Consider the following 24,790-nt stretch of genomic DNA (forward strand, 5'->3'; position numbering starts at 1 on the left):
AAAAAATTATGAATTTTTTATTATGGAAAATCTCAAACATAATTAAAAATAGAAACAATGGTAATGTGAACTCTTTTTCCATTACTCTGTTCAGTAGTTGTGAATATGGAGTCAGTCTTGCTTCATCTGTTTCCCCAAACACTAGATTATTTGGAAGCTCATCCTTAACGTTGCAACTTCACGTGTATAAATACTTCAGAGTGTATTTATTATATTCTCTTTTTTTTTCTTTTTGAGACAGAGCCTCAAGCTGTCCCCCTGGGTATAATGATGTGGCATCAAAGCTCACAGCAACCTCCAACTCCTGGGCTCAAGCGAGTCTCCTGTCTCTGCCTCCCAAGTAGCTGGGACCACAGGTGCCTGCCACAATGCCAGGCTATTTTTTGGTTGCAGTCGTCACTGTTGGTTGGAGGGCCTGGGCTGGATTCGAACCCGCCACCTTAGGTGTATGTGGCTGACACCTTAGGTGTATGTGGCTGACGCCTTAGCCGCTTGAGCCACAGGCTTTATAGTTCTCTAAAATATAAAGTCCTGGCTCGGTGCCTGTAGCTCAGTGGTTAGGGCGCTGGCCACATACGCGGGGTTTGGTGGGTTCAAACCCAGCCAGGGCCTGCTAAAACCACAGTGACAACTGGGTGGCACCAACTCCCTTGAGCCCAGGAGTTGGAGGTTGCTGTGAGTTTTGATGCCACATCACTCTACCCAGGGGGACAGCTTGAGGCTTCTGTCTCAAAAAATAAATAAATAAATAAAAAATATAAAGTCCTAAAGAAAGAAAAAGGCAACAGGCCAGTTGTGGTGGCATGTCTGTAGTTCCACCTACAGACATGTGACAAGAAGATTGCTTGAGACTAGGAATTCAAGTCCAGCCTGGGTAACATAGCAAGATACTGTCTTTTAAAAGCAATATTAACAAAATACACTATCATTATTGTATTATGCCACTTTAATTTCTTTAAAACTGTGGTTCATTATATCAAATATTCAGATAATCCTAATTATCTTTAAAAATTATTTCTACCATTTATTTAAATCTTCACATGGCCCACATTTAGTTGATGTCTTTTTTTTTTTGAGACAGAGTTTAACTCTGTCATCCTCAGTAGAGTGCTATGGTGTCACAGTTCACAGCAACTTCAAACTCTTGGGCTCAAGTGATTCTCTTGCCTCAGCCTGCCGAGTAGCTGAGACTACAATGCACCTATCCCAATGCCTGGCTATGTTTTAGAGATGGGGTCTCGCTCTTACTCAGGCTGGTTTCCAACTCCTGAGCTCAAGCAATCTACCCGCCTTGCCTCCCAGAGTGCTGGGATTACAGGTGTGAGCCGCTGCACCCAGCCCACCCAGTTGCTTTTAAGATAGGGGTCTTAATCTTGCTCAGGCTGGTCTCTAATTCATGAACTCAAGCAGTCTACCTGCCTCCGCCTCCCAGAGTAGTAGATATCTTTTAAATCTCTTTAATCTAGGGTGGCACCTGTGGCTCAAAGGCGTAAGGTGCCAGCCCCGTATGCCAGAGATGGCGGGTTCAAAACCTAGCTCTGGCCAAAAAAAAAAAACTGCACACACACAAAAGAAATCTCTTTAGTCTATAATCTTTTTCTCCTTTTTTCATTTTTTTCCTTTCAATCTCCTTGTAGAATGATTCATTTGGTATGTAGTTTTTGCACATTCTAGATTTTGCTGATTACATTTCTGTGGTTTTATTTGACATGTTCTTTGCCCTCTGTATTTCTATAAACTCAGAGTGAGATCTTAAGTTGTATTCAGCTCCTGGTGCAGGGTTTTGGGCACACATGTTTTGTAAGGTTGTGGGGTGTGGATCTTACTGCATCCATCAGGAGAATCATGGTGAGACTTGGAGTTCACTGATTTTTTTTTTTTTTTTGAGACAGTCTCACTATGTCACCTTCAGTAGAGTGCTGTGAAGTCACAGCTCACAGCAACCTCCAATTCCTGGGCTTAAGTGATTCTCTTGCCTCAGCCCCCCAGGTAGCTGGGACTATAGGTACCCATCATAGCACCTGGCTATTTTTGTGTTGCCAGTTGTCATTGTTGTTCAGCTGACCCTGGCTGGGCTCGAACCCGCCAGCCTCAGTGCATGTGGCTGGTGCTGTAACCACTGTGCTATGGGCACTGAGCCTACTGATCTTTTTTACACGGGGGGAGGAAGAAGAGAAGAAAGCCCAAAAAAGGGCCTTGAAAGTGTTAGCACCTTGTACCCTCATTAAATAAAACGTAGGAGTTTATCTTTCAAAGCTACTTGTTTGTCTAGTCAAATTTGTGGTGGTTGTGTTTATAACTTATTCCCAAGAAGCTTATGTAAGTGTTCCACAGTATTTATATAACTCTAGCAATTACTGCTCACAGCTGGGTCATGTGAAGGAGAAAGTTCAGGAGTATTTGTGCCTGGGTAGGATTCTGTGGTTCTGAATTAGGACAATAAGAGCCACTGACTTATATTTTATTTTATTATATTATTATTATTATTTTAGAGACAGAGTCTCACTTTGTTGCCCTCAGTAGGGTGCTATGGCGTTACAGCTCACAGCAACCTCCAGCTCTCGGGCTTAGGCAATTCTCTTGCCTCAGCCTCCTGAGTAGCTGGGACTACAGGTGCCTGCCACAACGCCCCGGCTATTTTTCTGTTGCAGTTTGGCCAGGGCCAGGTTTGAACCCACCACCCTCCATATATGGGGCCAGTGCCGTACTCACTGAGTCACAGTTGCTGCCCGTGACAGCCACTGACTTTTATTTTTTTTTTTGAGACAGAGCCTCAAGCTGAGCCCCTGGGTAGAGTGCCATGGCTTACTACTCACAGCAACCTCCAACTCCTGGGCTCAAGCGAGTCTCCTGCCTCAGCCTCCCAAGTAGCTGGGACCACAGGCACCCGCCACAACGCCAGGCTATTTTTTGGTTACAGCAATTATTGTTGTTTGGCGGGCCCGGGCTGGATTCGAACCTGCCACCTTAGGTATATGTGGCTGGCGCCTTAGCCGCTTGAGCCACAGGCGCCAAGCCAGAGAGCCACTGACTTTTAAGCCACATAGATACCTATTTGTATTTGTTGTCTGTCAAAGCACTTGTTTCTCTACTTCATTGTTGAACTTTCTCTCCTTTTTCTCCATAGTTATTGGTGGGTTATATTTTAGAATTTTAGGCAGGACTATTTTTTGAAAGTTTATTTTGCCTAGGCTATGAATTCATATGATTCACTATTCAGAAAGTACAAAAAAAAGAGTGTATGGTGAAAAGTTACATTTTAACTTAGGGAAAACTTTATATTATTTCTGAAATAACAGCTTTATTATTAAGAAGGGTACAAGTCAAATTAATCAAGTATTGAATACAAATGTCTTAATACTGTGATTAAGTAAATGAGGGAAAGCTATGTTAATTAGTAGGGTGTAAGCATTCCAATTTGTACAAATAATCAACACATTAAATCCCACATAGGCATAAATGTATTCATGATCTATGTATATTTGACTTAATAAAAAAATAGTTTTTTTAAGAAGTGGCATATATTGTAACATTGTGTAAAAACCAGAAAATTCATAATCTTCATGAAGTAGCAAAGAAGTACTTGAAAAACACTGATTTACACAACAATGAACTTTACATATTAGCACATCTGTAAATAAACTAAAGCCCTTTAACAAGCAAAAGGTAATTGTTGAACCTAGAGGCTGAAGACTCATTCAAAGAATCCTGAGAGTTAAGGAGCTGGCTTAGATTTGTATCATCTGTGTAAAGAACAGGGATAAACCTGTGTCTGAAGTAAAGGTACACGAGAAGTATGTATACCGTGCCTGATTATTTTAAAATCACTGCTTGGCCACATTCAACCCTATGCCAGAAAGGCGTTCACAACCAAGACTCATTAAGTTGGAATGAGTGTTTGATAGTGAATCTGGTCTGTGATATTGAAAATCAGCAGGTTCTATTTTTTCTACTCCCAGGAACAGTCCAGTCTGTGAGGTAGAAGCCAGAACAAGGAAATATAAAAGTTGGCAATTAAAGGCAAAAAACAAAAAATGTCCCTACTGCCCAACAGATCAGTTTCAAGTCCCTTGGCCTGACATTCAAGACTTGCCCTCTATATTCTAGCTCTGTGCTATCTGCCTACTCTCTAACCTTGCTTCCAACTATTCCTCTGAGTGGTTGCTCAATAAATTTGCTTCTGAAATAGAAACAAAACAAAACAAAAAAGACCAGGAGAGCACCAAAGATCATTATCAGAATTAAGCCAGAGGACCCGGCAAAACATTAAGTTGAAGTGTTCCATCCCAGCTTCCAGGTATAGTTATATAGGCCATGTTGCAGTACTGGTGGAAGTGGTCATTTAGCAATGGATATCTCCTTTTGGAGAGTCTACTGTTCAATCAGGTGTTTTGTTTGGGAGGAGGAATTTGGTGGTCTCCCCTTTTAGGAGGGAACAATTTAGGGCTGTAAAGAGAAAGGTGACAGCAGTGTTAAATGAAAATGCTGTGAAGGTTTAGCTCTTTTGAGGGGTCGGAGTGTGTGGGTGTGTGTGGGACAGCTACAGATGTAGAACTTAACTCTGAAGCTTCTGTCTTAGATTTTGCTTCTTCAGCAGGTAGAATATGTCTATATTCTCAGTGCTTCTTACTACCCTGTGCTCTATTTTCTTTGGGAGGCCTTTGTAAAAGACCTTCTCTGGATCCAGTGGCAATAGAGAAGAAAGTGTGATGTTTTATCCTCTTGTTCATGTTAGTGATATTGTACTGTCCTATCATGAGCATTTCTTGTCTGATACCCCCTTCCTTGGCCATTTCCCCTTTGCTTTTTAAGCAAAGTCTATCTACGTGAAACCTTCAGTGGTCCTTCAGTATGAGGATTAGAGAAGGTGCTGCCAGTGCTACTGCAGGGGACTGAACAACTCTGGGCTTCCAAGTGTGAGTGTTTGTACACACACATCCACTCTCCCCTTTTACAATAACCATCTTAGCTTCCCCTCTCCACCCAAACAGTAGGACAGTAGAAAGTAGAATGCTAGGAAGAAGAGGCTATAGGATAGTCTCCTTCAGGATAGGGGTTGACTTCTATACCAACATTCAGAGAAAGATTTTGGATCCTCACCTGAGTCTGTTTTGGACAAGGAGCTCCTGGAAAGAGACAGGGAAGTGGTTTTGGGTTGGAAGGTCCTTCCTGCTGCTGCTTTGCTTATTTCATTTTAGCCAATATTGAACTGTATGTATTTTCCAACCATTCTATCTTGTTTAAGGCTATCTGCCTTTTGGTATGATTTTGTATCTGCCTCTACTACTCTTTCCTTCTTTATTAGCTAGTGCCTACCCATTCTATTACACCAAACCCAGGTCTTACTTTTCCCAAGGATTCACCCCATGCCCAGTCCAAGGTAAGGCAGGATTAGGTATCCTTTTCCTAAGTAGTATTATTCTTAGGCACACAGCATACTGCATATGTGTATGAGGTCAGACAATTAAGTTTATGAAGACATCCTAGAAAAAAGTGCTACATACCTCATTGCTGACTGTCACTACAGTCACCTTCTAAGTGTTCCTCTTGGCCATAGGGTAACCATAGTGATAGTTAGCAATGAGATATGCTACATTTTTTCTAGGATGAGTTTGTGAACTTAATTGTCAGACTCCCATTTGTGTTTTTCCATATGGTCCATTCCATAGTGCCTTGGCACAGGGCCTGGTACTAGTAAGATGCACAAATATGTATTTGAAAGACCATGTGACTCTGAAGAGCTTGGCGACATGAGCAGGAGCCTTAGGAGGCTTTAGGATAGTCCTCTTCAGAATAGGGCTGAAGCCAGGGCAACAACAAGGCTCAGGGATAGAGAGGCAGGAGCCCTCTGGCTCTTCTGCCCAGATGGTGAGCAGCACAAGAATCCCAGGTCAGGGTGGATCTCTAGGGCCAAATCAGTGTTTTCCAGATGCCAAGCTCTTCTACTGGCTCATAAGTTGAGGCAGGGGGACAGGTGCTAGTCTGAGACCTCAGCTGTGGTGCTCCCAGAGCTCCCTCCTCCACCCTCTGACTTGTGCTGGACCATCCAGATCAGCTCTGGGCTGAGTCTAGAACAGGACACTTGGTGGACTGGTTCCCATATTGGTGGCTCTCTCCCACAGGAGAGACAATAGTGGTTAGTTCATGGTAGCCTCATGCAGAGAGGTTTAAAATGACAAAGTATAGTCTATAACCCTATGTAGTGTGTGTGTATAAGAAACACTAATTTTCTGAAAACAAAAGTGACATTTGCACATTGTCATTTCTGCTTCCTTCTTTGCTTTGTAATTTCTGATCTTTGATGAAAATATATAGGTGAGGTTTGAGTTCTTCACCCAAATAAATATTGCCACCCAGCGTGGCTGCCCAAGGCCCCAGAACTTTGTGTGCTCCTGGACCATTCATTGTGGTTGGGAGTATGGAGTTCCATGGAGTTAGGCATACTAGTGTTTGAGGAATAGTATCTTCCGTGAGAGCACTATTAAGTCCCTATTTTATAGGTATGAAAACTATGGCTCAGAGAACTTGGGCCCATGAATGTAGATTACAGGATTCAAAGACAGGACTATTGAACCACAAAGCCCATGCTCGTGGTCAGTTCTGTTTAAATTTCAGGGTTTCACTGTCTCATATTTAGAAGGAGAGGAACAAAATTTACCTTGTAAAGTTATTATTAGAGAAGAAAGAGATGATGCAAAAAACTAAACCCATAAACAGTAGAAGTCATAGTGAAAGAGGCAGCTGTTTTATATATAGTGTTTACAATATGCCAGGCATTGTTTTAGTTCTTTATTTAGGCTCCCTCATATAATTATCATTATAACCCTTTGTGGTTACTTCAGTTTTTCCCTTTTTATAACCAGTGAACAGAAAGATATAATACAGGGCATAGCTGGAGTTCATACCCTAGCAGTCTGGATCCACTGTCTACATTGGCACCCTTAACACCCTGTCAGCTCTTAGGAAACAATAATTTCCAACTCCATGCTGTTCTTGAATCTGGCATCAGTAGGAAAGGGACCATACTTTACACCCTGTTATCTCTTAGGAAACATTAGTTTCCAATTCCATGCTGTTCTTGAATGTGGTATCACTGTAAAGGAAACCATAATGAACCTCCAATGGTAATATGGCAAGGAGGAGGCTATATTGAGCTAGAGAATGTGAACAGTAAGAGAATGTCTAGAATACACCTGATTCTCTGTCTGATTCAGCCACTGACTGGTGAGATAGCCAATATTCTTTATTGGTGGCTCAGTGCATAGTATGATGACTTGTGGTACATTTTTCAGCTTACGGACATGAGCTTACTCATTCACTCATCGGGATTTAATGATAGGCTCAGCGTCTATAGCACAGTGGTTATGGTGCCAGCCACATACATTGAGGGTGGCAGGTTTGAAACTGGCCTGGGCCAGCTAAACAATAATGACAGCTGCAACAAAAAATAGCTGGGCATTGTGGTGGGCAGACCCAGCTACTTGGGAGGCTGAGGCAAGAGAATGACTTGAGCCCAAGAGTTTGAGGTTACTATGAGCTGTGATGTATGGCACTCTACTGAGGGCAACAAAGAGACAATCTATCTCAAAAAAAAAAAAAAAGATTTAATAATAACCTTATCTGGCTTTTCTAAAGCCTCTACGGTAGAATGTTTCTTATCCGTTAGGTACTTGAGTCCATATTGATATTAAAAAATTATGGAATAAATAAATAAATAGGGCCAGATGCAGTGACTCACATCTCTAATCCTAGTACTCTGGCAGACTGAGGCGGAAGGATCCCTTGAGCTCAGGAGTTTGAGACCAGCCTGAGCAAGAATGAGATACTGTCTCTACTAAAAATAGAAACACTAACCAGGCATTGTGGTGGGTCCCAGCTCTTCTGGAGGCTGAAGCAGGACTGAGGCAGTGAGATTCTGTCCTAAGACAGACAGACAGATCGATTGATCAATTGATCGATAGGCTGAGGCAGAACTTCTGTCTTAGGAGAGGTAGATAGATAGATGGAGAGATAGATAGATGAATGAATGGAATAACTATCTCTTACAGAAAAATTTCAAATAATGGATTTGGAAGGAAAGAGGAAAATAAAAAATTACCATTAATGCCAGGTATGGGGCGGCACCTGTGGCTTAGTGGGTAGGGCACCGGCCCCATATGCCGGATGGCAGGTTCAAACCCGGCCTTGGCCAAACTGCAACAAAAATATAGCTGGGTGTTGTGGCGGGCGCCTGTAGTCCTAGCTACTTGGGAGGCTGAGGCAAGAGAATTGCCTAAGCCCAAGAGCTGGAGGTTGCTGTGAGTATGACGCCACGGCATTCTGCTGAGGGTGACAGAGTGAGACTCTGTCTATAAAAAAACCCCAAAATGCCAGGTAGGACCCGCTGATGAATACCTAAAATTAGTGGGTAAAACTTTTAAGAAAGGATATTTCTCCCAGAGAAACAGCTGGCAGGCAGGCGGGAAGGAAGGAGGGAGGGAGGGAGGGAGGAAGGAAAGAAGGAGGCAGGCAGGAAGGAAGGATTGAAAGATATTGGTATAGCCTCAAAGTTTCTCTCCTCAAATATTGTTTTTTTGTAATTTTAGCATATGTTTAGAAATATGCTTAATTCTCTTCCCCATGAATGTGGGATGGGCTTAGTCATTTGGTTCTAATGAATAAAATATGGAAAGGGAAAAATAGTAATTCTACAATGGAGAAACTTAGCATCTACCACTTTAACCAAGTGATCAGAGTATGCCGGGTAAGATGTGATTGCAATATTCTCCCCCCAAAAAACCATAATCCCAGTCTAATCATGAGAAAACTTAGCACAAACTCAAATTGGGTGGTAGTCTATGAAACATTTGACCAGGGTTAGTCAAATGTTTTTTGACTTTTGAAAAAAGTGTCATGGTCACTAGAGATAAGAATAGACTGAGGAATTGCCATAGTTTAAGGAAGACTAAGGAGATATAGCAATTAAATGCAACATGTTATCCTGGATGGGGTCTTATAATAGAAAAAAATATTAGTAGAAAACTGATGAAATCCAAATAAAGTCTGTAGTTAAAAGCAAACAAAAAAATCACCACAAAACCCCTAATCCTTAGTCCTTCCTACCTGAGAGCCAAATGGCATTGCCTAGAGCACCTCAGTTTCAGCATTTATGTTGTAGTTTTGAATTCCTCTTACCTTTGGCAAAGACCTTTTGGGTGTGTAGTGACAGTGTCTGGGAGATGCTGATGGATTTGGGGAGAAGCTTACAGGCTGTATGAGCTTACATAGCCTTATGTGGCCTGGTCAGCCAGTGAACAGAATGCTACTGAGCAGACTGAGGAGAGGAGTATGCATGTGGATCCTCTCACTGAAACCCCAGTCCTTGCTTGTGTTTGATGCCACAGATGACATTTTGTCTGCTCGGAATCCTTCCCCCCCATCTCTAAGGTATTACCTTTAAACATTATGCTTATCTTTGAATACTTCACTTACATTTTACCTCCCATATAATTCCTATATGATCCTCACATATAATAGTGTCCTTCATATTCTTTTGACCCTAACACAATTTTTTTTTTTTTTTTTTTTTTGTGAGACAGAGGAGATAAGAGTTTCACTTTGATGCCCTCAGTAGAGGGCTATGGCGTCACAGCTCACAGCAATCTCAAACTCTTAGGCTTAAGTGATTCTCTTTGCCTCAGCCTCCCAAGTAGCTGGGACTATAGATGCCCACCACAACACCCCGCTCTTTTTTTTGTTGTAGTTGTCATTATTGTTTAGCAGGCCTGGGCTGGGTTCGAACCCACCAGTCCCAGTGTATGCAGCCAGCACCCTAACCATTTGGCTGTGGACGCCAAGCCAACCCTAACACAGTTATTCTTGGTTTAGTTAATTACTTCTGGCTGAAAAAATGTCTTAAACCTTTAAGTTCTTTAGGTCTGGTGACTTGCCCTTCTATGATATTTAGCACATCTTGCCATGTTGTGTCTATGTTTGTGTACATGCCCTATTTCCCTAACTAGAACATAAACTTGTTGAAGGGAAGGAGTCTTACAAATAAATATCCCTTGAAGCATCTAGGGCAGTGCTTGCCATATTGTAAAGCTTCATCAAATGGTTGATAAGTTGAAGGAGTGAATACTTTCTTTTCATTAACACTAGTCAAATGTAATGGGGGGGGGGAGAAGAGTAGAACAAGGAGAGATGAATCTGTAACTGACAGTGAATGATCAATTGAAATAACTCACTACCTTTGGACAACCACATGAATGCTTTAAGACAGGGGTCCTCAAACTTTTAAAACAGGGGGCAAGTTCACTGTCCCTCAGACCGTTGGAGGGCCGGACTGTGGGCCCCAGGATGAGTCGACTGCTAAGCAGAACAGGCAGCAGCTGCAAAAACACTTGGCGGGCTGGATAAATGTCCTAGGCAGGCTGCGTGTGGCCCACGGCCCATAGTTTGAGGACGCCTGCTTTAAGACATTGAAAAGAAGAATATTCTCCCTGTTGGTGAACGAGAGGTGAAGGGACTTGCTTAGAGTCACATAGCTGAATATAAGCTGTATTTGGAAGTGAGCTGCTCAAACTCTGTCCCTTGTTAAGCTTTCTAAGGGCTTGAAGTCTTCCTCATTCTGATTATAGTGCTAAACTGTAGTTGATGACTGTCATTTATACTGAGCCTTTTCTGGGCCAGGCTTGGTTCTAGGCATGCATACTATTTAGTCCTCATAGTAGCTCCGAAGCAGTCAGGTGAGGTGACTCACCTCTGTAATCCTAGCACTTTGGGAGGACAATGTGGGTGGATCACTTGAGCTCAGGAGTTTGAGACCAGCCTGAGCAAGAATGAGACTCCCCTCTCTAGCAAAAATAGCCAGGCGTTGTGGTGGGTGCCTATTCTTCCAGCTACTCAGAAGCCTGAGGCAAGAGGATCGCTTAAGCCCAAGAGTTTGAGGTTCTGTGAGCTATGACAGCACATAACTCTATTAAGGGCAACAGTGAAACTCTGTTTCAAAATAAAAGAAAAAATTGGCTCCACGCCTGCGGCTCAAGCAGCTAAAGTGCCAGCCACATACACCTGAGCTGGTGGGATCGAATCCAGCCCAGGCCTGCCAAACAATAATGATGGCTGCAACCAAAAAATAGCCAGGCGTTGTGGCAGGCACCAGCTACTTGGGAGGCGGAGGCAAGAGAACCGCTTGAGCCCAGGAGTTGGAGGTTGCTGTGAGCTATGATGCCACAGCACTCTACCCAGGGTGACAGCTTGAGGCTCTGTCTCAAAAAAAAGCAATAGCTCCAAAGTGTGAGTATTACTACCCTTATTATATAGATACAGCTACTGAAGTTCAGAGAGGTATAAGTAATATACCTTAGATTACCAGCTAATAAGTTGCTAAGGGGCAGTGCTTTGTGGCTCAGTGAGTAGAGAGGAGGCCCCATATACTGAGGGTGGCAGGTTCGAACCTGGCCCCGGCCAAACTGCAACAAAAAATAGCTGGGCATTGTGGCGGGCACCTGTAGTCCCAGCTACTCAGGAGGCTGAGGTAAGATAATCACCTAAGCCCAAAGTTTCTGTGAGCTGTGATGCTACGGCACTCTACCAAGGGCAACAAAGTAAGACTCTCTCAAAAAAAAAAGAAAATAATAATAATATTTAAGTTGTTGAACTGAGATTTGAATGCAACATCCATTTCCCCCTGCCCAGAAGTCATTCTCTTTCCCCTTGCTTTTTCAGACCCATCCCTGGAAAGCATGTGTGGCACTGAAAATGTCCAGCTGGGGGAAGATGGGCAGCAGCCACCACGGTGCACTTCAACTACCTCATCTCAGTCTGAGCCTTCAGAGCAGCTTAGGTGCCACCAAGGCAAGAGCCTAGCCTCCGAGGACCCCAAAAAGAAGAGAGCTCAGAAGCCCTCTCACATGAGGAGAAACATACGGTGAGCTGTGCCCTGGGTAAGAGGAGAGGAGAGGGAATACAGGCAGTCCCTGAGTTACAAACATCTGACTGATGTACAACTCACACTTATGAACAGAGGCGATTATAGGTAATCGGTAAATGTACCTGTTTCACTTTACATACAAATTCAACTTAAGAACAAACCTACAGGACTTTTATTGTTCATAACCCAGGGGCTGCCTGTAGAAGTATTATCCTCATCTTAAGCTATCATAGCAGAAGGACTGGTTTGGGCAGTAGAGTCCTCTCTCCAAAAGGAGAAAAGTGCCAGCTGTGTGCCCTCATTACTAATGAAGCCATAGCTCAGAACTACTGGATCTAGACTGTCAGAGGGTACAGAAGGGCCTTGACTATCTATAGGGAGAATCTAGCACTCTGGAGTTCCTGGGTGGCAGCCCAAGAATGATAGAGTGCTCTTAGTTGGACTTTGTTTCCTCCTTTATTTTTGCTTATGTCTCAAAACAAGAGAATGTCTTCAAAAGTTGAATTCTTATCTTCTTAGAATTTAACTTCAGATGGTGGGGGATTGTCTGCCAAAATAGGCTTTGTCCTTGAGTCAAAAGATGAGCAAATGTGAATCTCTAACAGTCATTTGTTTTATCAAGTAACAACGTGTACCACTGAAAGGAGTTAAATGATATCTTTTCCTATTTCCACTTTTTTTTTTTTTTTTGAGAAAGTCTCACTATGTTGCCTGAGATAGAGTATCATGGCCCAGCAACTTCAAATTCTTGGGCTTAAGCAATTCTCTTGCTTTAGCCTCCTGAGTAGCTGAGACTACAGGTGCCCACCACAATGCCTGCTATTTTTTTGTTGCAGTTGTCATTTAACAGGACTTGGCTGGGTTTGAACCAACCAGCCCTAATGTATGTGGCTGGCACTTTAACCACTGAGCTATGAGCACCGAGCCTGTTTTTTTTTTTTTTTTGAGACAAGAGTCTCAAGTTGTCGCCTTGGGTAGAATGCCGTGACATTATAGCTCATGGCAACCTCCAACTCTTAGGCTTAAGCGATCTTCTTGCCTCTGTATTTCTATTTTAATAGAGACAAGGTTTTGCTTTTGCTCAGGCTGGTCTTGAACTCATGAGCTCAAATGATTCTCCTGCTTTGGCCTCCCAGAGGGCTAGCTAGGATTACAGGTGTGAACCACTATGCCCAGCCACACTTTTTTCTTTTTTTTTTAACATGACAGATTGAAAGTAGTGCTCTAAGTTTGGAAATAAGGATGTAGAATCCCTTTACTCCTAGTTTCTTTTCCTTGTGACAAATCAGTTTTTGATACTACTTTGTGAATATTATTCTGTTCTACTCAATATCTGTTATGTGGGCTCAGTGCCTGTGGCTCAAGTGGCTAAGGCACCAGCCACATACACCTAAGGTGGTGGGTTTGAATCCAGCCCGGGCCTGCCAAACAACAGTGATGGCTGCAACCAAAAAATAGCCAGGTGTTGTGGCGGGCACCTGTGGTCTCAGCTACTTGGGAGGCGGAGGCAGGAGACTCGCTTGAGCCCAGGAGTTGGAAGTTGCTGTGAGCTGTGATGCCATGGCACTCTACCCAGGGTGACAGCTTGAGGCTCTGTCTCAAAAAAAAAAATATCTGTTATGTGTAGAACTGAATTGGTAGGGACATCTTTTAGGGAGTTAAATAATATGAAAAGTATGTTAGCCCAGAATAATCTTAGCTTGATACCCTTTCTTTCTCCCTTCTCCTTCTTCTCCTCCTTCTCCTCCCTCCCCTTCCTTTTTCTCCCCCCTCCCCCTCTTCTTCTCTTGTCTTCTCTTTTCTCTTATTTTCTTAAGACAGAGTTTCACTCTGTTGCCCTGGGTAAAGTGTTATGGCATCATAGCTCATAGCAACTGAGCTTAAGCAATCCACCTGCCTTGGCTTCCCAGAGTGCTAGGATTATAGGCGTGGCCACCATGCCCAGCCTCCTTTTTTTCTTTAAAAAAACAAAAACAAAAAACGACTAACTTGTTTGATTGCAAGTAGGTTAAAAAAAGAAGAAAACAACAACAAACACTGCATAGGCATAGTGGGCATAGCCTCTCCTCTCACCTCAGTTCTCTGAGATTACTAATAGTGATTTCCCTCTGTAGCTTACTATTACATTGCCCAAATCTTAAATGAACCCAAATGCTCTCTCTTGTTTGAATGTTTAGGAAGCTACTCCGTGAGGATCAATTGGAGCCAGTTACCAAAGCAGCACAGCAAGAAGAGTTGGAAAGAAGGAAGCGTCTGGAGCAGCAGAGGAAAGATTATGCAGCCCCCATTCCCACCGTTCCCCTGGAGTTCCTCCCAGGTAAGCAGTAGAGGTGTTAGGGAGGCCCTAGGCATGCACAGTGGTCAAAGACAGATCTGGAATAAGACTCAGCCCTCTCAGGAATCCATTAAAGTCGTTCAGCTTCTTGAGAGTACATAACTAGAGGAAACTCATTTAAAAAGTTAAGATGGATTTGGACTTCTTTTTTTTTTTGAGACAGAGTCTCACTATGTCATCCTTGGAGAGTTCTGTGGTGTCATAGTTCACAGCAACCTCAAACTCTTGAGCGTAAGCAATTTTCTTGCCTTAGCCTCCCAGGTAGCTGGGACTACAGGCACCTGCCACAGGCACCTGGCTATTTTTTGGTACAGTTGTCATGGTTGGTTAGCTGGCCTGGGCCAGGTTCGGGGCCAGGTTCGGGGCAGGTTTGAACCCGCCAGCTTCGGTGTATGTGGCTGGTGCTGTAACCACTGTGCTACAAGTGCTGAGCTGGATTTGGACTTTTTCCTCATGACTTTGGATTTTAACACTTCAAGGGATTAGGATCTTTTTGAGTGGTCAAGTGGATAACAAGAAGTAAAAACCAGTAGAGAAAGTGAATTTTTCAAGAAGGCTAAGGTTTTTATTTTATTTTATTTTATTTTTTTGCAGTTTTGGCCAGGGCCAGGCTTGAACCTGCCACCCTCAGTATATGAGGCCAGCGCTCTATTCCTTGAGCCACAGGCACTGCCCTAAGGTTTTTTGTTGTTGTTGTTGTTTTGAGACAAAGTTTCATTTTGTTGCCCTTGGTAGAGTGCTATGGTGTCACAGCTCACAGCAACCTCCAACTCTTGGGGTTAAGCAATATTCTTGCCTCAGCCTCCCAGTAGCTGGGACTACAGGTGCCTACCACAACACCTGTCTATGTTTTGAGACAAGGTCTTCCTCTGGCTCAGGCTGGTCTTGAACTCCTGAGTTCAGATAGTTTACCCACTTTGGCCTCCCAGAGTGGTAGGATTACAGGTGTGAGCCACCACAACCTAAGGTTTTTGAGATATGGTCTGTTTCTCTTCTCAGTGGAAACTCCCTATGAGAGCAATAAAGGAAAAAGGATGATGAATCGTTGGGAAAATAGGTTAGAGCTAAACGTAGTCTTGACATTACCTTCCATTTTTCTTTTCCTAGAGGAAATTGTCTTAAGAGCAAGTGATGGTCCCCAGGTGCCTTCTCGGGGCTTGACCCAGGAAGTCATTTGTTTGGATAGTAGCAGTGGCAGTGAGGATGAAAAAAGCAGTCACGATGGTAAGATTGAGCCAGGGGTACTTCCCTTTTTTCTTCTGACCATATTCATCCTGAGATTGGCGCTATACCCTTGAAAAGACTTTAGTTCTTCCTCCTTCAGTCTGGGGCCTGGTTTTGATAAATTTCCCTGAGTCTGTCTCTTCTGTTTTACTTTGTCTTAACTTAAAGCTGGAAGAGAGAAATAATAACAATCAAAATTTTTGTAAGTGAGGACAAGTTCTAACTTTAAATTTCTATGGTTTTTTGCTCTGGCAATGAGCAATAAATTATTTCTGCTCCCTGGGTTTTTGCTTTTGTTTTTGTTTTTACTATATCAGAGGTGATTGAACTGAGCTCTGGAGAGGAGGACACTCTACACATTGTGGACAGCAGTGAGTCTGTCAGCGAGGAGGATGAGGAGGAAGAGAAGGGTGGCACACATGTAAATGATGTCTTAAACCAGCGTGACGCTCTTGGGCGGGTTCTTGTCAACCTGAACCACCCTCCAGAGGAGGAGAATGTCTTTTTGGCCCCACAGTTGGCACAGGTTGTAAAACCTCATCAGGTACAGCAAATCTGGTATCTTCTCTCACTTTCTGTTTCCTTGCTGTGGACATTGCCTGCTGTTGGTTATTAGCATCACAGCCTGTAAAGTACTTGTTTGATACCAAGATCATCTTGGAAAGGCCTGATCCATCCTAGCAGTTGATGCTTCAGGATTCCTACTGAATAAGAAAAGATGGGGATAGGGAAGAGATAGGCCTCAGATTTGCCCTACCATATGGGAAGCACTGGATCTCTTGGCCTAATAATTTTGAGCCTTTTCCTTTAGGATCAGCAAGATTGATTGAAATGCTCTCTGGAGAGCAGTGCTTTGATTAGGAAGGTGGTGTTATTTGTTAGTGGTACCAGAAGAAGATGGGAAAGTCAGAATCAAGAGGGACTTTGAAATAGGAGGATGCAGAGTAGTTTGTGTTGATCTGGGGTACCTGGAATCAGGAACAGTTAGTGAAGGTTCCATGAAAATGATGAAGGCTGACTTAGTTTATCAACTCCTTTTTTTTTTTAAATTGATATATCATATTTGAACATATTTTGGGGATATATAATATTTTGATACATGTATACAGTGTATAATCAAATCAGGATAATTGGGATACCCATCACCTCAAACATTTGTCTTTGTGTGGGGAATGTTACAGTTCTTCTAGCTATTTTGAATATATGATAAATTGTTAACTGTAATTTCCCTACTGTACTATCTGACTGCTAGAACTTATTCCTCCTCTCTAAATGTATTAACCATCTTCTCTTCATTCCCTATTCCTTCCCAGCCTCTGGTAACCACTGTTCTACTCTCTACCTCCATGAGATCTTTTTAGCTCTTACTTATGAATGAGAACTTGTGATACATGTCTTTCCATGCCTGGCTTATTTCACTTAATGTAATGACCTCTAGTTCCATCCATGTTGTTGCAAATCACAGGCTTTCCTTCTTTTTTATAGCTAAATAATATTTCATTGTGTACACATGCCACATTTTCAATTTCCCCATTGATGGATTTTTAGGTTGATTCCATACCTTGGCTATTGTAAATACTTCAGCTTAAGAGCTCTTAATAACCATAACTACTCTTTATGGAATTGGGGTACCTTGGGGTAAGCTCCCGAAGGCCAAGGGCAACCAGGCTGAATGAAAGACTCTGTCAGAAATTTAGTACTATAGATTCTTGCTTCAGATGGGACAATTGTACTAAACCAGACAAATGCTTTTCTGTTTTCTCCAAGAAGACTAGACCAGCCAGTAGACTACTCAGGGTACAGGGAAACTTCAATGGCTGTTCACAATAGCTGTTATAATGCCTGCTCATTTGTATAATTCTAATTCCAAAGTAAGTAAAGCCTTGGTCCTTGCCAGCCCCTCTGACATTTGCTTTTGTTTGTTCCTTAAAAGATTGGTGGAATCCGTTTCTTATATGATAACCTAGTGGAGTCCCTGGAGAGGTTTAAGACCAGTAGTGGCTTTGGCTGTATACTGGCCCACAGCATGGGTCTGGGGAAAACTTTACAAGTGATCTCCTTCATCGATGTCCTCTTCCGCCACACGCCAGCCAAAACAGTCCTTGCCATTGTGCCGGTAAGAGTTTTTGGAAAGGCTCCACTTAGTAACCCTTCTGAAAGGCTCGGGGCTAATACCTAAAAACCTCGATAAGCTCACCTCAAAGCTTTTTTCTTAAAAGTCTCTTTTCGGACTTGGTTTTCTGATAGGTTAATACTCTTCAGAATTGGCTGGCAGAGTTCAACATGTGGCTTCCAGCTCCTGAAGCCCTTCCAGCTGACAACAAGCCTGAAGAAGTCCAGCCTCGGTTCTTTAAAGTTCACATCTTGAACGATGAACACAAGTAGGTGGTCTGCTCTTTCCTCTCTATCTCTTTCTCTTTAGACTTCTGCCCAGGATCCAGATTTCAAGGCTGTCTGAGTATATCGCCTGTCTTGGCAGATTCCTTTTGGTTTCTTTTTTTTTCTAAGAGACAGAGTCTCATTTCTTTGCCCTCGATAGAGTGCTATAGCATCACAGCTCACAGCAGCCTCCAGTTCTTGGGCTTAGGCGATTCTCTTGCCTCAGCCTCCCAAGTAGCTGGGACTACAGGCACCTGCCACAACACTCGGCTGTTTTTTGTTGCGGTTTGGCCGGGGCTGGGTTTGAACCCGCCACCCTCAGTATATGTGCCAGTGCCCTACTCACTGAGCCACAGGTGCCACCCCATTTTGGTTTCTTTATATGCCTGTCTCTCTGTTCTTGCTACTTATTTTTTTCTCTACCTAAGTTTTCAAAAAAGCAAAAGTGGCTCGGCACCCATAGCTTAGTGAGTAGGGCGCCAGCCACATACACCAAAGCTGGCAGATTCAAGCCCAGCCCGGGCCACTGAATGACAATGACAACTGCAACCGAAAAATAGCTGGGTATTGTGGCGGGTGCCTGTAGTCCCAGCTACTTGGGACGCTGAGGCAAGAGAATCTCTTAAACCCAAGATTTTTAGGTTGCTATGAGCTGAGATGCCATGGCACTCTACTGAGGGCAACATAGTGAGACTCTGTCTCAAAAAAGAAAAGTTAAGTAGCTAGGAACGTTTCTAGAATTCAGCTTTATGATTTTTTATTATCTTACATCTTGAAAAATCTGCAGACACGGTCACATTTTCTCATACATGTAGTAACAAAATTCAACATGAATGGAACTTGCCGGGCAGCACCTATGGCTCAGTGAGTAGAGTGCCGGTCACATATACTGAAGGTGGTAGGTTCAAACCTAGCCCCAGCCAAACTGCAACAAGAACAACAACAACAAAAATAGCCAGGCGTGTGGCAGGCGCCTGTAGTCCAAGGTACTCAGAAGGCTGAGGCAAGAGAATCGCCTAAGCCCAAGAGCTGAAGGTTGCCACAGCACTCTACCAAGGGTGATGAAGTAAGACTCTTGTCTCAAAAAAAAAAAAAAAAAGAAGAAGAAGAAGAACGGAACTTTGCCTCTTCTAACTTTTTACTTAATACATTTCACTTTTCTTCTTTAAGTGCTGATTTATGGTCACTTTTTAGACAGGGTCTCACTCTAGTGAGTGGCATCATTATAGCTCAAAGCAACCTCAAACTTCTGTGTTTAAGTGATCCCCATGCCTCAGCTTCCTGAGTATCTTGAACTAGGGATATGCCCTACCACATTCAGCTATTTTTTCTATTTTTTGTAGAGATGAGGTCTTGGCTATTGCTTAGGCTGGTCTCAAACTCCTGGTCCCAAGCAATCTTCCTGTCTTGACCTCACAAAGTTCAAAGATTACAAGTATAAGCCCTATGCCCAGCTTACAGTTGACCTTTAATGGTACAACTTACAAAGCTTTGAAAGGTCCAAGCCTGTTTTTGTTTTAGATTTAAATAAAGTATCATTCATTATTTATCATTTATCTTTTTCAGTCAGAGTTTCACCCTTTGGCCCAGGCTAGAGTATCATGGCATCAGCCTAGCTCACGGCAAACTCTTAGGTTAAAGCAGTTTTCCTGGCTAAGCCTCCCACATAGCTCAGACTGTGGACATCTGCCATGATGCCCAGCTAATTTTTTAATTTTGGTAGAGACAGGGTCTTGCTCTTGAATTCCTGAGCTCCAGTGATCCTCCCCCCTTGGCCTCCCCAAGTGCTAGGATTACAGGCATGAGCCATCACACCCAGCCAGATTTAAGTAAAATTATTTATGTTTCCATGCCATCAAGTCAATCTGATTTCCAAATATTTAAAGCTATTTCTTTTCTTTTTTGGAGACAGAGTCTCTCTTTGTCTACCCCTGGTAGAGTGCCCTGACATCATAGCTCATAGCAACCTCTAACTTCTTGGGTTCAAGTGATTCTCTTGCCTCAGCCTCCCAAGTAGCTGAGACTACAGGTGCCTGCCACAACACCTGCCTATGTTTAGAGATGGGGGTCTTGCTCTAGCTCAGGGTGGTCTCTAACTCGTGAGCTCAGGTGGTCCACCCCACCTCAATTTCCCAAAGTGCTGGGATTATAGGCATGACCCGCTGTGCCTGGCTAAAGCTATTTCTTGATCCATGACATGTAGACATGCTACCTTTTCCCCTCATTGACATGGATAATTGAGAAGGTAGACTTTACTGTATTTTTTGCATAGATTGCCTTTTGTGATGTTTGGTCATGCATCTGGAAATGAGATTATGAATGACCCCATATGTGGTTGATCAACTGCTCTGTTTTCTTAGATGGTAGGACTGTTAGTCCACCTGTAGCTAATGAAATACATAAGAGCCTACATGTTTGGAAGTGGAGTGATTGTGCTGAGGATCATCTGTTCTCTGTTGCTCGGTTTCTTTGTTTGTCTGTAGGTCTTTATTCACCAGAGCCCAGGCAGGTGAACAGCAGAATGTTGCCCTTCCTTTTGTGACTGTGTTCATGAGAATAACTTGAAATGCTCCTTCAAATGTTGAATTATAGTTATGCATGTATATCCACAGGGGTTATCGTTTTCTCTTGAATTATTATATTTCTTGCTATTTAACCATCATCATTGATCCAGTCCATCCTTAGTACAATTTGTAAATCTGGGATGATGGGAAAGTCCTTGAGCAGTTGGCCTGACCTGTGCTTGCTGCCACATGAAATCTGTGGCAATAAGGAGTTATGAATGTATATCAGTACAGCTTCGATTGTCAGGAATTCTTCACGGGGAGCAGCAGAGCAATAATATTTTATTTCTATTCACCATTTTTAAAAACAACTTTGTTGAGATATGATTCCTTTCTCACAAAATTTTCTCTGTTCACTTTTGCAGGACAATGGCATCTCGTGCTAAAGTGATGGCTGATTGGGTGTCAGAGGGTGGGGTGCTGCTGATGGGGTACGAAATGTATAGACTCCTCACTCTCAAGAAATCCTTCACCACAGGTAGACCGAAGAAAACTAAAAAACGTTCTCACCCAGTCATCATTGATCTGGATGAGGAAGATCGACAGCAGGAGTTTCGGAGAGGTGGGCAGTCTATCCTGGGAATACTCCTGGTGATGTTTCAGGAAAAAAGATATACTATCTGCAGATAGCATCTAGTCAGGTGTGAAGTGCATTATTGATGCGAGTTGTCATAAACCAGAAATCCTGGTCCTCAAGATGGGCAGGACAATTTCCAGTGGTTCTCAAGAAGGTATTGCTTTCTCTTGAAGCTATACAGTTTGGTTAGGCCAGGCTACACACTGGCTTCAGGGAGACTCCTGGTCTGTCTGTCCCTTTTTCTCTCACAGAATAGTTGGAAGAGTAACCACTTTTACGACTTTCCAGAGATAGTCTGAGAAAGCATTAAGAAAATATTTATCAGCTGGGCACAATGGCTCATACCTATAGTCCTAGCATTCTGGGAGGCCAAGGCACTTGGATAGCCTGAGCCCAGGAGTTTCAGCCTGAGTAAGAACAAGACCCCATCTGTACTAAAAATAGCCAGGTGTTGTGGCTGATGCCTGTAGTCCCAGGTATTCAGATGGCTAAGTCAGGAGGATGGCTTGAGCCCAGGAGTTTGAGGTTGCTGTGAGCTAGGCTGAGGCCACAGTACTTTAGTCCAGGTAACAAAGTGAGACCTTGTCTTAAAAAAACAAATTAATTAATCAAATAAATAAAGTGCTTAAATCACTAATACAAAGACAGAAGGGCTTGTTTTTGGATTTATAAAAGGAATTTATCCTAGTTGCTTTTAGTGAAAACTATTCCTTTTATAGCTCTAGTTCTATTCCCCTTTTAAAGGGACCTTTGTTTATTTCGGGATGAAAGTTCTTAAGGGTTCAGAGGCCATTTCATTTAGTGGGTCTCTTTATCTATGAGATTATGTTTATTCTAGGTTTGCTTCTTTGGTAGAGCTGGGATGAATTTTCCATTTAACAATGACTGGAGAATAACAGTGGGAAGACCCTGTCCTTTAGCTAGCTCCTACCAGCCAGCCCTCAGATGGAGCCAAGACACTGGGAGGCTTAGGCAATTCAATGGTGAGAGCCCACTGCAGTTATAGATTATTCCATCATTTTTTTTGTTTTTGTTTTTGAGACAGGGTCTCACTTTGTCACCCTCGATAGAGTGCTGTGGCGTCACAGCTCACAGCAACTTCAAACTTTTGGGCTTAAGCAATTCTCTTGCCTCAGCCTCTCAAGTAGCTGGGACTACAGTCACCTGAAACAATGCCTGGCTATTTTTTGAGATGGGGTCTCATTCTTACTCAGGCTGGTCTTGAACCTCTCAGGCTCAGGTAGTCCACCTGCCTAGGCCTCCCAAGTGCTGTGATTATAGACATCAGCTACTGCACCCAGCCTGGATTGCCATCAGGTTTTATCCACATGTGTATTTTTTTTTTTTGGTTTGTTTGTTTATTATTCTTTTTGTAGAGACAGAGTCTCACTTTATCACCCTCGGTAGAGTACCGTGGTGTCACACAGCTCACAGCAACCTCCAACTTCTTGGCCTAGGCAATTCTCTTGCCTCAGCCTCCCAAGTAGCTGGGACTATAGGCACCCACCAGGATACCTGGCTATTTTTTTGTTGTAGTTTGGCCGTGGCTGGGTTTGAACCTGCCACCCTGGGTATATGGGGCCAGTGCCCTATCCACTGAGCCATAGGTGCTGCCTATCCACATGCGTTTTTAATCCCAGGCTGGCACTGTGTAAGATTTCTCTTTCTGTTGCCCAGTGGTCCAAACCCTAGGAATACAAGTCAGTTTTAGACTAAAAAAAAAAAAAAAATAAGGAAAGGAATGGGGGAAAAGGGATTTTTATTGCAAGAGTCAACAGCCAGGTTAGCATCACACCAAATGTGCAGGAGCTTGAATGGCTGGCTCCCTTTCACCAATGGGGGCTGACTCTTGCTTTCCTGCTTCCTTCATTTCTTCTGTCTCCTCCAGGGTGCACCCCTACTTCTCATATTATTGACTAAGAGCAGGCCCTATCACCTTCTGACTCCGGATCCTCTTCCCTCCCTAGAGTTTGAGAAGGCCTTATGCCGCCCTGGCCCTGATGTGGTGATCTGTGACGAGGGACACCGCATCAAAAACTGCCAGGCCAGCACTTCACAGGCGCTGAAGAACATTCGCTCTCGCCGCCGGGTGGTGCTGACTGGGTACCCCCTGCAGAACAATCTTATTGAATACTGGTGCATGGTAGACTTTGTGCGCCCAGACTTCCTTGGCACCCGGCAGGAGTTCAGCAACATGTTTGAACGCCCTATCCTGAATGGGCAGTGTATTGATAGCACACCTCAGGATGTCCGCCTCATGCGGTACCGGAGCCATGTCCTGCACAGTCTCCTGGAGGGCTTTGTGCAGAGGTAAGCCATCCTTAGGCACCTGTTTTCTAAATCCTCAGAGGGCCCTGGTGCAATAGCATGCCAAGGCTATTATTATGGAGGGGTTGTGGGGATGTAACATCAGGAGGCTCCTTCCTAATGGGGCAGCAGGAAAACTTTTCTCTGGGTGAATAGCTAGCAGATAATGACTAGCCACTGCTTCAGTTCTCTTAAAATTTGGCCTGTAAGTGCTTCTCTCAAAAGTAAAGACACCTATCTTACTCAGGGAAGTAAGGAGAGCTGCTATTCTGCAGACTTGGATGAAAGAATATAAGTGCTTCTAGGGGTATGGCCTTAGCAGTTTTAGCGTCTCAGTAGATGTAGCTTAGGTTTGTCTAACACAATCCTCTCATTTTCCTCGGCATGTATTGAGAAAGCTCAGAGAGGCTACCCTAAATTATGATAAGAACCTCTACTTCCCTGATCTCTGTTGCCTGGGATAGGTCACTCTGCCTCTTTGTGTTAGTTTTCCTTATTTAGATGAATTTCTTCTTCATCATTGCTGAACCACTCTACATTATTGCAAGGCCACAGTGTGTGTTCACATCTTTGAGAGGGAGGTGTTGCAAGAATCCAAGGTTCTATTTTTATCCTGCACTGACCCTGTCCTGGCGATACTACTTTACCATTTCTATCTGTTTGTCTCTATAGGAGAGGCCACACTGTGCTCAAGTTTCATCTCCCTGCAAAGGAAGAAAATGTGATTCTTGTGCGGCTCTCCAAGATCCAGCGAGATTTGTATACACAGTTCATGGATCGCTTTCGGGACTGTGGTAGTAGTGGCTGGCTGGGGCTGAACCCCCTTAAGGCTTTCTGCGTGTGCTGCAAGGTGCAGTGGGGCCACAGGGAAGATTGAGATAGGGACTAAGGATGCACATGGTCCCAAGGGAAAGTTACTCCTAGTGGGAGTCCTTGATAAAGGAAGAAAAAAGTAAGACAGGGCCACCTCAGTTCATTTCCCTGTAGGAGTGGGGGCTACAAAGAGAGATGTGCTGGTTATATGCTACTCAGAATATAATATAACTGGTGCCCCTTGTAGTTGTGCACCTCAGCTGCACAAGTCATTATAACCAACTTCATAAATCACTTTCTTTCTCACTTTTTTTTTTCTTAGAAAAGGGGGGGTGAGGGAGGAATATTGTGGGGCAGAGTCTTTGATAGATAGTCTATAGGTAGTTTAGACAAGTTATAAAGGGTATCTTTTGTTGAATGCTATATTAAATCAGATTGAGATCTCATCCTGTTATTGAGGGACCTATTTCTTTGACTTAGTATTTCTGGCTGTGTTTTCATTAGATCTATTAGGTATTATTATTATTATTTTTTGAGATAGAGCCTCAAGCTGCCCCCCTGGGTAGAGTACTGTGGCATCAAAGCTCACAGCAACCTCCAACTCCTGGGCTCAAGTGAATCTCCTGCCTCCACCTCCCAAGTAGCTGGGACTATAGGCGCCCGCCACAACACCTGGC

General features: G+C 43.4%; 1 protein-coding gene across 3 annotated transcripts in view; it reads left to right on the plus strand.

Annotated features, from left to right (window-relative positions):
• Window positions 1-24,790, plus strand: part of RAD54L2 (RAD54 like 2) — a 108,468-nt gene that overhangs the window by 62,961 nt on the left and 20,717 nt on the right. For all 3 annotated transcript variants that reach the window (XM_023513010.1, XM_023513011.1, XM_003789351.3), the window contains 9 exons: window positions 11,710-11,911; window positions 14,092-14,231; window positions 15,357-15,473; window positions 15,791-16,017; window positions 17,407-17,589; window positions 17,721-17,854; window positions 20,782-20,978; window positions 22,961-23,303; window positions 23,973-24,150. In XM_023513010.1, the coding sequence (XP_023368778.1) occupies window positions 11,710-11,911; window positions 14,092-14,231; window positions 15,357-15,473; window positions 15,791-16,017; window positions 17,407-17,589; window positions 17,721-17,854; window positions 20,782-20,978; window positions 22,961-23,303; window positions 23,973-24,150 (1,721 nt within the window). The remainder of the gene's footprint in view (window positions 1-11,709; window positions 11,912-14,091; window positions 14,232-15,356; window positions 15,474-15,790; window positions 16,018-17,406; window positions 17,590-17,720; window positions 17,855-20,781; window positions 20,979-22,960; window positions 23,304-23,972; window positions 24,151-24,790) is intronic.

This window comes from Otolemur garnettii, unplaced genomic scaffold, assembly GCF_000181295.1.
Source record: "Otolemur garnettii isolate 467f Iridium unplaced genomic scaffold, OtoGar3 scaffold00032, whole genome shotgun sequence".
In the NCBI taxonomy this organism is placed as follows: Eukaryota; Metazoa; Chordata; class Mammalia; order Primates; family Galagidae; genus Otolemur; species Otolemur garnettii.